Below are 13,751 nucleotides of genomic sequence, written 5' to 3' on the forward strand. Positions count from 1 at the left end.
GGGGATTCAAAGACAAAAAGAGAAATAGTCTTTGCCCTTGGAAGTTTCCATTCTACTGTATGATTCCATAGCTACACAATTCCAAATGTTCTGTACATTTATTTACCCTTCTCACAGTATTATAGGGGGAAATGTTACATTTAAGAAGCATTATGGATGATTCCTGGAAAGTAAAGACTTATTTGAACAGACTTGGAGTCTGAGTTATTTTGGTGAAATGAATTTTCTGGTTAGCTGAGAGATTGATTACTGGAAATCCTTTTTGTTGATTGACTGATATTACTGACACATCTTCATAAAATGCATTAGTTCACTTTCTGACTTAAATAAGGATAGTAATGAATAGAACTGAACCTTTCATTGATGATTAAAGACCTTTCAGTGCCTCAGGCACTCCCTCATATTTACCTTAACCCTTCTGTAGTTTTCAAAGTGATTTCCACTCAGGTGAGTAGTGTGATTTTTGTTATTCCCACCTTTTAGATGGGAAAACTAAGGCTCAAAGAAATTATGGGACTTGACTGTGGTATGATGACTAGTAAGTACTGAAATTGTTTCATTAGATCAGGTCTTCTTACTCCAAGTTCAAAGTTGTAATGCAGAAGGTATAGGATATAGGGCTGAGTATATACTAGCACCAGATAGTCTGTAAACTATTTTCCCCCATGAAATTCTTGAAATAATCTTGTTTTCCAGCATTTTACCATTTGCCAATAAAGGCAGGGACAATTAGGTGGCACAGTGGATAAAGTTCTGGGTCTGGAGTCAGGAAGATTCAACTTCCTGAGTTCAAATCTGACCCTGGCTAAGTCACTTAACCTTGTCTCAATTCCTAATCTGTAAAATGAACTGGAGAAGGAAAGGGAAAACCATGTGACTGACAATTCATGTAATGGTTACTCTTAACATTTTTGTTTTGGCCTTTAGCATGATTGCTACTCTCCTGATGTCTCTATTTTTTGGCATTGCATTTGGACAAGCGATGTCTTTTTGTGTTCCAACTGAATATACCATGCATATCGAAAGGAGAGAGTGCGCATACTGCCTAACCATCAACACCACCATCTGTGCTGGATACTGCATGACTCGGGTATGCAAAGTTGACTACTTTTAAGGAATTATATTGGGGGGGGGGAGAAAGCATAGCTGTTTTTCAAATTGTCATATTTATTCATGTTACATTTTAGAAGCCAACAGATTTTAGACATTCATTCTGGTTGGAAAAAAGGCTTAGGAGAAATGATAACCCCTACTGCTTTCAGTAGATGCCTAATAGAAGTTGGAATTAGTCTGATCATCCATAGCTGGACACACTGGAACCTGACTTTAACACAGTGACATCATTTTGGTCCTCTTCAAGAACCAAGGACAGCAACCAACCAATGAGAGACACACATATGATTGGCAGTGGTCATAAGTCAATCTAGTAATGAGTGCAAATGTTGTTCTTGTTTATATGAGGTGTTAACTGCAGATTGGTATCACTACTAATTGCTAACTTTATGTGTCTTTGATACTTCACCATACTTCACATACTGCTCTAAACTCAGTCTCAATTTTCTCAAATATAAAATTGAGTTAAACTGGAGACTCTCAAGACCCATTCCAGCTCCATTAAGACTCTAGAATTCCATTTTTAACTCTTTAAATGAAATATATAGCATTGAGTGCTTGAAAGATCTTTAGTGAGATCACCTCATTCAATGTCCTTCATTTAACTGATGAGAAAACTGAGGCCCATAGAATAAATAGTAAGGAGCAGAGCCAGGATTCAAAACCAAGTTCTCATTACAAAATGAGCACTCTCTCTTGTAATCTTTAACATTTTTTTATTTATTTAAGGCAATGGGGTTAAGAGTGACTTGCCCAAGGTCACACAGCTAGGTAATTATTAAGTGTCTGAGGCTGGATTTTAACTTGGGTCCTCCTGACTCCAGGGCCAGTGCTCTATCCACTGTACCACATAGCTGCCCCCTCTTTCTTGTAATCTTGAAAACAATGTGTTGAGTGTTAATATTGCCATAAACTAGACTCCTGAATACCTTTAAATGGATCCATGATCCCAATGATGTTTGTATCTCCAAGTCTTCTTCTTCTCTACCACTCATCCTTGTTCCCCCATAAATATTCTGCAGAGAGTTAAGCCTATAGGCTGAGGTCTTCTCTAGGTTTTTTTTTAACCTTACTTGGTTTGCCTACTAGCTCTTAAACTTCCTTATTACCATATGATTAATTCACTTGATAATATGTTTAATGATGATGTTGATGATGATAATAATGGTGGTGGTTGGTGGTGGTGATGGTGATATGATAATGATGGTGTTGGTGGTGGTGATGGTTGTGATGGTGGTGGTGGTGGTGGTGGTGGTGGTGTTGATGGTGATATGACATTGATGGTGGTGATGGTTATAGGGGTAGTAGTGTTGATGGTAATGATGAAGATGGGAACCTTTGGAATCAGGAAAACCTGAGTCTGAGTCAAAACTCTGAAGCATTGTGTGTCATTGGTTAAGTCACTTAACCCTTCAGTATTACCCTGGGTAATTCTTTAAGACCTGGAGGTTACAGGGGAGGTTACATTAGAAAGGGGATTTCCCCACTGAGAATTCCCCTACATCACTGGTCCAAGAAACACATGTCCAAGAAGATCCCTTTCCTCCCACAGCCAACAAAAGAAGAAACAATAGGACATCTGCACAGTTTTTACACATGTATTTTCTCATTGGATCCTCATGACATTGTTGTGAGTTAGGCCAGGATTATGTTATTGTTCTCACTCTACAGATAAGGAAAGTAATCTTCTTAAAGTAAAGTGATTTGTCAACATGTTGCATAGATATTTGACCCTGAGACCCATTTTCCAAAGCTCTCTCCCTTTTCAAATTATCTTGTACCGTGTGTCACATTTGTTGGTGTACATTTTGTAAACTATTCCACCATTGCCTAAAAAAATTGTAAATTCATAGAAAACAAGTAAGGTTTCATTTTGTGTCTGCATACTCTACCTCCTCCCTAAATCTGCACATGGTGTTTATCATAGTAGAAACATAAATGCTTGTTGAAGTGAATTGTAGAATTCATCCTAGATCTTCTCATTCCTAGGGCAACTATCACTTTATTCTATGACATAGGGAAGTTGAATAACCATGTTAATTAGGTCCTAAGAGCCTTAGAGTCTGAAAGACCAGGTTCAAGCCTTTCCTTTGCCACATTCTGACTGTGACCCTAGGCAAGTCATCTAACTCCTTATGCCCACAGGTCACTCTTTGAAACTATGAGTTGTAGAGAAGTCACCAGTCTGAGAGCCTATAATATCACAAATCTCATTAAAAGGGAAAAAAGTATGCTGGGGAGGAGAAAGGTTTTGAGGAATAGAATCCAGATTCTGAGGACTGAACCCTTCTTTAACAGAAAGGAAAGATCTTCAACTTCATGTTTAGAGATAGTTGGTGGTACAGTACAGTGAGTGCTAGGCTTGGAGTAAGGAGGATTTTTTTCCCCAATTTTTAAACATTTGTATTTTAAGTTTTGAGTTCCAAATTCTATCCCTACCCTTCATCCTCCTTAAGATGGTAAGAAATCAGATATAGGTTATATATGTGCAATTATATAAAAGATTTCCATATTAGTCATTAGTCAAGAAAACCCAAATAAGAGAAAAAAGGAAGAAAATGAAAAAATAATATAATTCAGTCTGTATTCAATCAGTATCAGTTCTTTCTCTGGAGAGAGATAGTATGCAACATCATTAGTCCTTTGGGATTGTTTCGGATCATTGTATTTCTGAGAATAGCTGAGTCATTCGCAGTTTTATCAAACAATATTGCTGTTTCTATGTATACCATTCCTCTGGTTCTTTCCATTTCACTATGCATCAGTTCATTTAAGTCTTTCCAAGTTCTTCTGAAATCATTCTGCTGGTTATTTCTTATAGCACCATAATTTTCCATTACAATTATTTATCACAACTTGTTTAACCATTCCCTAATTGATTTCCAATGGTACCATCACAAAAAAATAACTACCATAAATATTTTTGAACAACTAGGTCCTTTGTCTTTTAATGAATGTCTTCGGTATAGTTTTAGCAGTGGATTTTGTTGGATCAAAGGATATGCTGTTTTGTGTAACCCTTTGGGCATAGTTCCGAATTGCTCTTCAGATCAGTTCACAACTTCACTAACAATGCATTAGTGTTCCACCATCCCTTCCAACATCCAATATTTTCCCTTTTTGTCAATGTTAATCATTTGAGTCAGGAAGAAAATAGTTTTAATCTGGTTTTAGATACTTGTTAGCTGTGTGAACCTGGGCAAGTCATTATAAATTCCTTCTGCCTCCGTTTCTTCATCCATAAAATGATAATAACAATATCTCCCTTGAAGGGTTGTTGTGAGAATCAAATAAGATAGTATTTGTAAGGTGCTTGGCATGGCACATAATAGATGCTCTATAAATGCTATCTTATTATTATATTAATTTTGATATGCTACTACCATTTATGCTCAATTTGTAAAACTGCTGTCAAGGGATGATCACCTTTCTCTTCTCTCCTCAGGACAGCAATGGCAAGCTGTTCCTCCCCAAAAGTGCTCTCTCCCAGGATGTGTGCACATATAAAGATATCATCTACAGAACAGTGATGTTGCCAGGTTGCCCTCACCATGTTGCTCCTTATTTCTCATACCCTGTGGCTGTGAACTGCAAGTGTGGTAAATGTAATACAGACTACAGTGATTGTGTACATGAGAGTGTCAAGACAAATTACTGTACCAAACCACAGAAGCCCTATTTGATGGGATTTCCTGTTTGAGAGAGCCATGCAAGCTGCTCTCCATGGTTAATTATTAATTTTACTTCACCTTCATCAAACTAACTTAGAACACCCAATGATTAAAATGTTTCTGTATTTCATAACAATTGTGTATGACTTCCTATTTCAAAACCTCCTTCCCTGAGCGAGTAGAAACATGAGAGAACTTTCAAGGTTATTGAAGGAGAAGGAAGGTGGATACCAGATATTGTGTTACAAATGTGTTACAAATAATGTATTATAAATAATATTTACAACAATGTGCTCTTATTATTCCCATTATCCAGTTGAAGAAATTGAAGTGGAAGTAAAGTGACTTACCCAGGGTCACACATCTAGTAAGTGTCTTAAATTGATTCCAGATCCAGTGCTCTCTCCATTGCACCACCTTCCTTCCTCAACTAGATGAAGAAAGAGGTTTGGTCACCCCCAAAGGAATTACATTCTGAGAAAAAAGAGGTGAAATAACATGGAAGAGCAGATAGGAGAGTCCCTACAAGACAAGATATCTGTACATCAGTTCAACTCCGTGAAGGGAGTAGCAGTGGTGAATGAGGAGGCCTTTTGTCTGATGTGAAGCAGGGTGCAGGTAGAACCTACCGAACCTTAGGGAGAGAAGTCCTGTGAGTATAGGTAAGAAGATCACAGCCCTGAAGGGAGGCAGGGAGGGAAGAAGCAGGGTGTCACAGCATCAGGGATAGGGATATGACAATGATGTGTGAGGAAGTAGGGCACAGGCAGAAGAGGTAATCCAGTACCCTACTTCCTGGCAGGCTAAAACTTCACCCAAGACCCAGTAAACAATCTAAGAATCATTCTCTCTAATTTAATTCCTTTGGTGGGCCAACTGGCCTATGAAAGTTATACCCCTAAAGGTCAATTTACAAAGCTGAGTAACGAGGCCATGATCATTTTACATGTAGAAGTTTAAATCCTTTATAGCCATTGAGTAATAGGAGCTTTTCCCCCACCTCCAGTATTTATATTAAATGCAACTTGTCCTCTTTTCACTGCTGGTGTCATGAAAAACTCATGTCTTGTGATAGGATTTTAGGGAAAATGCTTAGTGGGAACAGCAAAGTAGCTTCACCTTGAATTACAATCTGAACTTCTCCCAATAGTGAAAAATCTTTATTTGATACTTGTTTAATATTCTGTTTGAATATGTCATGGTGAATGTGCACTTCTTTTTTTATGGACTTATCTTTTTATCCTCAAGGCCTAGCATAATCCTTGTCATATGATTCAATGTTTAATAAATATGATGATGCTTAATAGATACTTGCTCGAATCAAATGAGATAGTATAATAGAAACACTTGGCGAACCTTGAAGTACTAGAGAAATGTTATTGCTGAATAAATAAATGAAAGCTACTGTGCATGTGAGGAATGAATTAGATGTAGGAATAGGGGTTATGATGCTTCATCTTTGGTTTCCAGCTCTGATAAAATCATTCATTCATTCATTCATTTGATAAGCTTTTGCTACATATTAGTCCAAATGCTAGGGAGAAAGAGTCAAAGCCAAAACCAATCCTTGCCCTCCAGGGATTTGATGAGCTACTAGGGGAACACATGTATATAGGTAAGTAAATACCCCAGTGTAGACAGGATGGGGCAATGGACCAAGTGATACATTTAGAGTTAGTGGAACTGGGTTTGAATCCTAGTTTTTACATTTACAGTAAAAGAATAGCACTTATCTCCTGGGCCTGTTGTGAGGATCAGATGAAATCATATTTGTGAATATCTTGCCAACTTTAAATTGCTATAAAATGCTAAATATTGTTTTCATAATTAACATTATTATTATAGATGAGGACACTGAAGCCCAGGGCTACACAGTAATAGCAGGTGTGTGTTTCTACACATACACACAAATTATATATATATATATATATATATATATATATATATATATGTATATATGTATGTATATGTATACACACATACAATAATACACACTTATATACAACATATATTATATGTACAATCGTGTATATAGGTATATGTGCATATACACCTATGCTTTTACCAATGAGAGGACTCCTCCAACTTAATCCAAGAGTGTGCCAGGGTTGAATTTAGTGTTCATTTATTCCAACCTTATCATTATTTATGTGATCTATTTTTAAATAGGCCAACCTTTATCTCTTTCAAACACATATACATACATCATATAGCTTATGCTCATATTGATGCATATATATAATACATACATAACATGTATATTTGTGGAATATAAGAGCCATTGTCAATTTTTCCTGTTTAAGTACCATATTGCATTAAATGGGTGGCCCCATAGGAAAAAATTGCTGGAGGTGGACCTCATGGGTCACTGCCATGTTCCCTCTACTTTGCAATATAAGTATATAATAGGAATTTTGAAAGCTAGATTTTCTTTTATTGGGAATAATCCAATCATTATTGAGAATAATCCAGTGTCAGATGGTTTGCACTGACTTTCCCAATCTGGGGTTTCCCAAGTTGAATCCTTAAAATGAAAGGGATCCTTCAGATTAGAAGTTGCCACTCTCCTAGATAGAGTTCAAGAATGCCAGGTTATGACTGTGAACACCCTCACCAGTGGGAAGACTCCTCCAACTCAACACACAGTGTTCTGGGTCTGAATATAGTGCTCATTTAATCCGACCCTTTCATTATTTAGGTAATCTATTTTTAAATAGGATAACCTTTATCTCTCTCTCTCCTCTACCCCCCCACATGTACACTCACATACGTATACATACAAACACATACCATACCACTTATGACCATAGACCGATATAGAAATCTCACAAACTATTCAAAGAACTCACTGGAGTTACCTTTGGAAGAAATGAACTTAAGTTAGTAGTAGGTCATTCAGTCCAAAATCCCAGTGAGTCTAGCTCTCCCATACCACTCCTCCCAGACCTGGGAGTGTCCTCTGTGCTTTGGACTCTTCCCAGGAAGCAAATATGCTTTGGACTGCTGGCCTGGCAATTCCCTTCTCTTTAAACCAGTACTATTCAAGTCATTCTCAAAAACAGCAGGGAGCTGTAAAGTAGAGGTCTTCTTTCTCATCCCATAACTTTGGTCCTTTGTTATTCTCCCGTTACAGGGGCCACATGGGTATCTTTTTTACTCCAAGAAATATGATAATCAGAAACTTTGCTCATGCTAGAAAGTCCCTTCCATATCTTCTTAGACTTGGGTTATTCTTGATTTCACTTCTAGAGCTGACACTGCTCCCTGAATCTCCCTTCTCTGTTTGACAGTTAGATTGTAGAATCACGCCACCTGGGAAATGAAGATCTCCCTTTCTTTATACAAGAGATTGGGATTAAGAGCAGGATCCATGAATTCTCCTCTTGGGCTGTAAACACGTAGATACTTAGATTAACTGTCCCAAGGAGTATGAAGTTGCATAGGAATCAAATAGTCTTTTTTAAGCCAAGTAGTTACAATCTATAGAAAATATATTATGAAATAACTGACATACCATTTGGCCAGTATCAGGATTTTTTATTGCCATGTGCTAAGGACTGTACTAAGGGCTCTGGAAATGAATGCACACAAAAAGAAAGGTAGTCCCTGGCATCAAGTGCTAAACACAGGGCTTGCCCCTAGTAGTACTGAATTGAATTGAACTCATGGAGGTTCCGCTCTCGTTACCTTCTAATGGGGTAAGACAACAACAAAATAAAAAGGAGCTGAAAAGCAAGGAGAAGTTGGGTATGAAGGCAAAGTCCTGAGAATCAAAAGCAATTAGGAGGGGGAATGAAGGATGGACTCTTCTCAAAATGGAAGCCCTTGGAGAATCTCACCAATGGGAGAAGGGGGTAAGAGGAATGATTATTTCAGGGTAAGAAAACCTCCCATGAGGGGAGTTCCAGGATAAGAAGGAAGCTGAGATATAGAGATGAATTCTAGTGAGTCAAAAGCAGGCCTGGGAGGGGAATGAAATATGGCCAAACTAAGTCTATCTTCAAAATGGAAGAACTCATCAATGAAAGAAGGGGGCTGGTGGGGCAGAGGGATGTCTACTTCTGCCATGTATCTCTAGTGCTGATACATGATAAGTGCTTAAATGATGTTTGTTGCCTGCTTGCCTGGACCAGTAATTGGTGAAGCTAGAACCAGAAGCCAGGTCCTTCTGATCCCAATCCATAAACCTCTCTCTATTACAGCATTAAATGAAATACTTCGGGATCAGTAGAGTCCTTTTTTTATTTTCAAAGAACTATTATTTCATTGGTTGTTTTTTAATAGTGAAAAACAAAACAAAAAAAAAAGAAATGATCCCAAAATTAAGGCAATGGTACAAAAGATAGCAGAGCCATAGTACACTTCAGTACAGATCTGGGTGCAACGTCATTTAGTTAAATGACATTTCCCAAACAGGTCGACGTGCAGGGCTATACCAGGTCACATTCACCAACTAGATCTCCAAAAGAAAAATGGATGTTTAGCACACATTTAAGTTTACCTGCAGTATTAACATTTTCTCCATTACTTTCTTAAGCAGACAATCAACAAAACAATAAATCAAGTTCTGATTGGTCACATTTGCTGATTTCCAAGGTGTAAATGCTTACAGTGAAAATTGAACAAGCAGCTTTTGCAAGCTGGCACATCCCTGACTTTGTATATAATACACACATATATGTATATATGCACATCCATACATATTTACATACAAACCCCCATATAATATATATCTTCTAAAACTAATAAAAGAACCTATCTGGTGAGAGTTAATTCTTATAGCTTCAATATTATTGTAAAAGAGTTTTTCCATTTCATAGTAGATTCTGTGTATGGGATGGTGGGGAGATACTTAGATTAACTGTCCCAAGGAGTATGAAGTTGCATAGGAATCAAATAGTCTTTTTTAAGCCGAGTAGTTGTAGTCTATAGAAAATATATTATGAAACAACTGACACACTATTTGGCCAGTATCAGGAAGGTTAGGTTTCATGTTTCTACATCAAGAACTCAAGAGAGCCTCTGAGGCTGAGTTTAGATTAGCTCCAGTGAAGAGAAATGTAAAAAAAATTAAATAACTCAAGCACCACGGCACAGGGCACTCATCCTAAAATACACCCAGACTGGCACCTCTCTAATCTGATGACCCCTGTTATCACGCTCTGAGCAACAGTCATCTCTTTAAGGCTGAGATTTCACATACAAAATATCACAGAATCATGACTGGAGGAACCCCCTGGGTGGATGGCTCTTATGGGTCAGCCCCTCCTGACTCTGGCCACATGAAAGACTAAAAAACCAAGGAGAAATGGTAATCCAGACTTTTCTAATGGATTTTTTTTTTACTCTATAACTCTTGGAACAAAGACAGTTACCAAATGAATGTATTTTGTTGGAATGAAGATGTTTCTTTCAGCTGTTAGGCACAGTGAATCAACCATGCTAATCTGGGCCTTACTTAACCTTCACAGTCTGGGTCTCTTTAGGGATGGATTCCACAGATGGCAGTTGTAGGAGCGTGTGTGGAAGAGAGGGAGCGGGGGAGCGGATGGAAGAAGCCAACGAAGCCATGCTAGGGAGTGAGAGGATTCCAGGGAGCCAACTCTTGTCAGCTAAGTATTTTGAGGAGCTTGATCAAGGCATACCAGTCAGCTGGATATATTCTGAAGTCCTCTATCTTGCCATTTTGGTAAGGTTTTAAAAATATCATTGGCTCTTTCAATCTATATTTAGTAAGTCTGCTCAACCAAAAAAGCAGGCAATTTTGATTGTGAACTTGGGTTCAAATGCCAATGAACAAATGGGCCCAGGGGAGCTATGCACAGAGAGGGTTCTTTGTGTCTTTGTTCTAAACACCTGTGTTAGGAGAAAGTGCTCATTTCTAGGGCAAGGAAGCTCGTGAGAGAATATGAGTTTATAATCTTTCATTTTTATTTAATTAGAGGGGAAGTCTTTTGCATTTCTTGACCTACGAAGAAGAGTTTACTAAGTGAATAAATAAGAAAAGAAATACAAAAATAATTAGGAAAAAATATGTAAACTCAAGTCCTGAGGTATTTCAAAGGTACAGTGCCGATAAAACACCAAATCTCTTGCCCACAACATGCAACGGGCAGATGAGCTGACTTTACCTTCCTATTCTTATTACATCCCAAAACACATAGGAGGGCTCAGGAGAAGAGCCCATTTAAAGGTGTGATTATCTGCCATAGCTCAAAGAGGAGGCAGAAAAAGAGGATAAAAAGAGCTACTGACACATATTCAAAAAAATCTTCGCTTAAAGAGCTAAGGATTTTCAATCTGAAGAATATTTAGCATTAGAGGGGCATAGGATTGTCTGTGAGGCAGGCATTTGTTCTCAAAAGGTGGGGGGGTGTATGTGGAGGTGGGAGTAAAGGTGTATGTGTGTGCAAAGGTGTGTGTGTGTGTGTGTGTGTGTGTGTATGCACCATCTAGACACACACATCTATACACATTGTGTATATTTACTCTGTAACATATATGTGTCTATATACCCACATGTCTACATTGTGTAAACACACAGTATGTAGCATATTAAATAGATACATTGTAACACACACCATACATACATATACATACAATGTACATATACATTGTATCTGCACACACACATGTGTGTATGTAAATATACATAGACACTTTAAGAAAGAACAACATTCAAATTAAGCTGTCTTTGTTCATTTTAGTTTTGCCACTACTTTGGACTCCAAGATTCTAGTCTATTATCTCCTGGGACCATATATGAGATCACACTTCCATTAGGTTATGTCATTCCCACAAACTCAGTGAAGTGCTTCATGGTCACCACATTTCTGTCTCCTCTCCCCAGGAATTCCTGGGCCTTACTGCTGGTGTCTTGAACATTACCTTCTAAAAGTGAATCAAAGTTTTTTGGTTTTTTTGTTGCTGTTTTTTTTAAACTGGCTATTACCCCACCCCTTCTCTTCCCCCCACCCCAACCTCCCACACCATGTCATCACAGAGAGAAACAGGAATCCACAATGAAAGACTTTCAGCATACCCTATACATACCAGATGATGGGCAGCTGCACCTGGGTCTGACAACATTAGGACACAATCGCTTGCCCACATGGCAAGGAAGGCTATGTACCACACTCACATACATGTGCAAATGTACACTGGAAATCAAATCATTTTAGACCTTAATGCCTTTCCACTTTAACAGCTGAGTAAGATGATGCCTCTTGTGACATTTACTAATAGTCCTGGATTTTTCATATCATGCAGGTAGAGTTTTATATTACATCTCTTGAATTACGGATCACACAGCAGAGGACCATGCTGAATATCATGCCAAAGATCTGAAACAGAAAGAACAGTATGTTAATGGACAAAAATGGCCCAAACTGCCTGGATGTCTAGGCAAAGTGAAGAACGAAGTTTGGCCCATCTGTGATGAGCTGGTGAGTGCAGGGACTGTTCCTTTCATCTATTCTAGGGCAGGGTTTCTTTTTTGGGCAGTTTGGTGAAGCCTATGGCCCCCTTTCCAGAATCATTTTAAAATGCATCAAATAAAATATAAAGGAAACAAATCATATAGAAATATAAAAATATGTTGCTGCTGAATTGTTTCAGATTTTCAGTGCCTCCATTTGTGTTTTTCTTGGCAAAGATACTGGAGTGATTTGCCATTTCCTTCTCCAACCCATTTTACAGCATTAAGTGACTTGCCCAGGGTCATGCAACTAGTAAGTGTGGGAGGTCTAATTTGAACTCAGGTTTCCCTGATGCTGGGATAAGCACTCTTATCCATTTTGATGCCCTATAAAATATATACATTTAAGAATCAAGTTCACAGATTCCAGGTTAAGAACTTTTATTCTTGACTTGGTAGACACTGATATGGACATTGGGACTAAGGTATGTTGTTTCTGTATTTATGCTCTCCTTCCTCATAAATAATTGTTAATGTAATATAAGAAGGCTCTATAAAGCAGGACTAGAAGATTCCTCCTCCTTCCCTTCTTTTCCTTCTCTTCCCACCTCTACCTCCTCTTTTTCCTCTCTTTCTCCTCCCTCTTTCCCTTCTCCTCTTCTTCTTTCTCCTCCTTACAAAGCATATGACTCTTTGGGGTTTTCCACATTTTCTTTGAGCCTCAATTTCCTCTTTAGTAACATAAGATTAATACCTTATGTATGTAAAATACTTTGAACTTTTCAAAGTATGTTCATATATATATATCTATATATATATATATACATACATCATTTCATAGGAATCTCACAGCAACTGAATAAAGCAGGTAAGGTAGGAACTGTATTTTACAGTTGAAGAAACTGAGTCTCTGAAAGTATGACATTCACAAGAACACCTAGTGGGAGAGGTAGGTCTCAAATTCAGGTCTTCTGAATCCAATTCATAACATCTCACTGTATTACATTTGACATAGCAGAGTTGAAAAGACAGGTCATTCAAGGGTTTGCTGGAACTCATTCATTCTGACTCTTGAAAACCAATTGTTAAATTTTCAACATGAACATTGACATCTTGGAATGGGCAAACACTACAAGTCAGAGTTTGATATATTGTTTTGTTAATTATCTAGACTTAAGAAAGTGAAGAAAAAATTTCTGATAATATAGATTAAACTTAAACATTTACCATGCACATATTTTTGTTTTTCGGAGAGCTGGTTGTGAAATATTTATCAGTATTCCCTTGGTTCTCATCCATGCTAATTGCATGACTCTGGGCAAGTCATTCAACTCCTTAGTCTAACATAGCTTTCTGAAACTGTAAATTATTGATGAGCAGCTGGTCTATATTGACAAAAGTATTTCACATACTAAAAGTTCTGTATACTGATAAAACATAGTTTTAAGACTTCCCCTTCCTAAATTCCCCCTACCAGTAACAAAACAAAGCAATCACAAAAAAGTGAGAACTTGTGTGCTAAAAGAAAATGGTTTTTGTTTTTTGAAAGA

The 13,751-nt window shown here is 37.7% G+C and overlaps 2 protein-coding genes across 3 annotated transcripts in view; one reads left to right on the top strand and one right to left on the bottom strand.

Annotated features, from left to right (window-relative positions):
* The first annotated feature begins 928 nt into the window (after nt 1-928).
* On the top strand, nt 929-4,867 carry TSHB (thyroid stimulating hormone subunit beta). Its single transcript, XM_074190333.1, has 2 exons — nt 929-1,090; nt 4,559-4,867. Exons 1-2 carry the CDS (start codon nt 929-931, stop codon nt 4,811-4,813), a joined length of 417 nt encoding a protein of 138 aa, XP_074046434.1. The 3' UTR covers nt 4,814-4,867.
* A 1,977-nt stretch (nt 4,868-6,844) lies between these two features.
* Nucleotides 6,845-13,751, bottom strand: part of TSPAN2 (tetraspanin 2) — a 64,006-nt gene continuing 57,099 nt past the window's right edge. For both annotated transcript variants that reach the window (XM_074188509.1, XM_074188508.1), the window contains one exon: nt 6,845-12,127. In XM_074188509.1, coding sequence (XP_074044610.1) covers nt 12,062-12,127 — 66 coding nt within the window. In that variant the 3' untranslated portion in view covers nt 6,845-12,061. The remainder of the gene's footprint in view (nt 12,128-13,751) is intronic.

The sequence above is a fragment of the Macrotis lagotis genome, chromosome 5 (genome assembly GCF_037893015.1).
Source record: "Macrotis lagotis isolate mMagLag1 chromosome 5, bilby.v1.9.chrom.fasta, whole genome shotgun sequence".
Classification (NCBI taxonomy): domain Eukaryota; kingdom Metazoa; phylum Chordata; class Mammalia; order Peramelemorphia; family Peramelidae; genus Macrotis; species Macrotis lagotis.

Excerpts from the sequence above, each read along its gene's own strand:
- TSHB (XM_074190333.1), top strand. The coding sequence starts at position 929 with ATGATTGCTACTCTCCTGATGTCTCTATTTTTTGGCATTGCATTTGGA. Across the intron at positions 1,091-4,558 it reads CTGGATACTGCATGACTCGG|GACAGCAATGGCAAGCTGTT; the intron begins GTATGCAAAGTT and ends TTCTCTCCTCAG.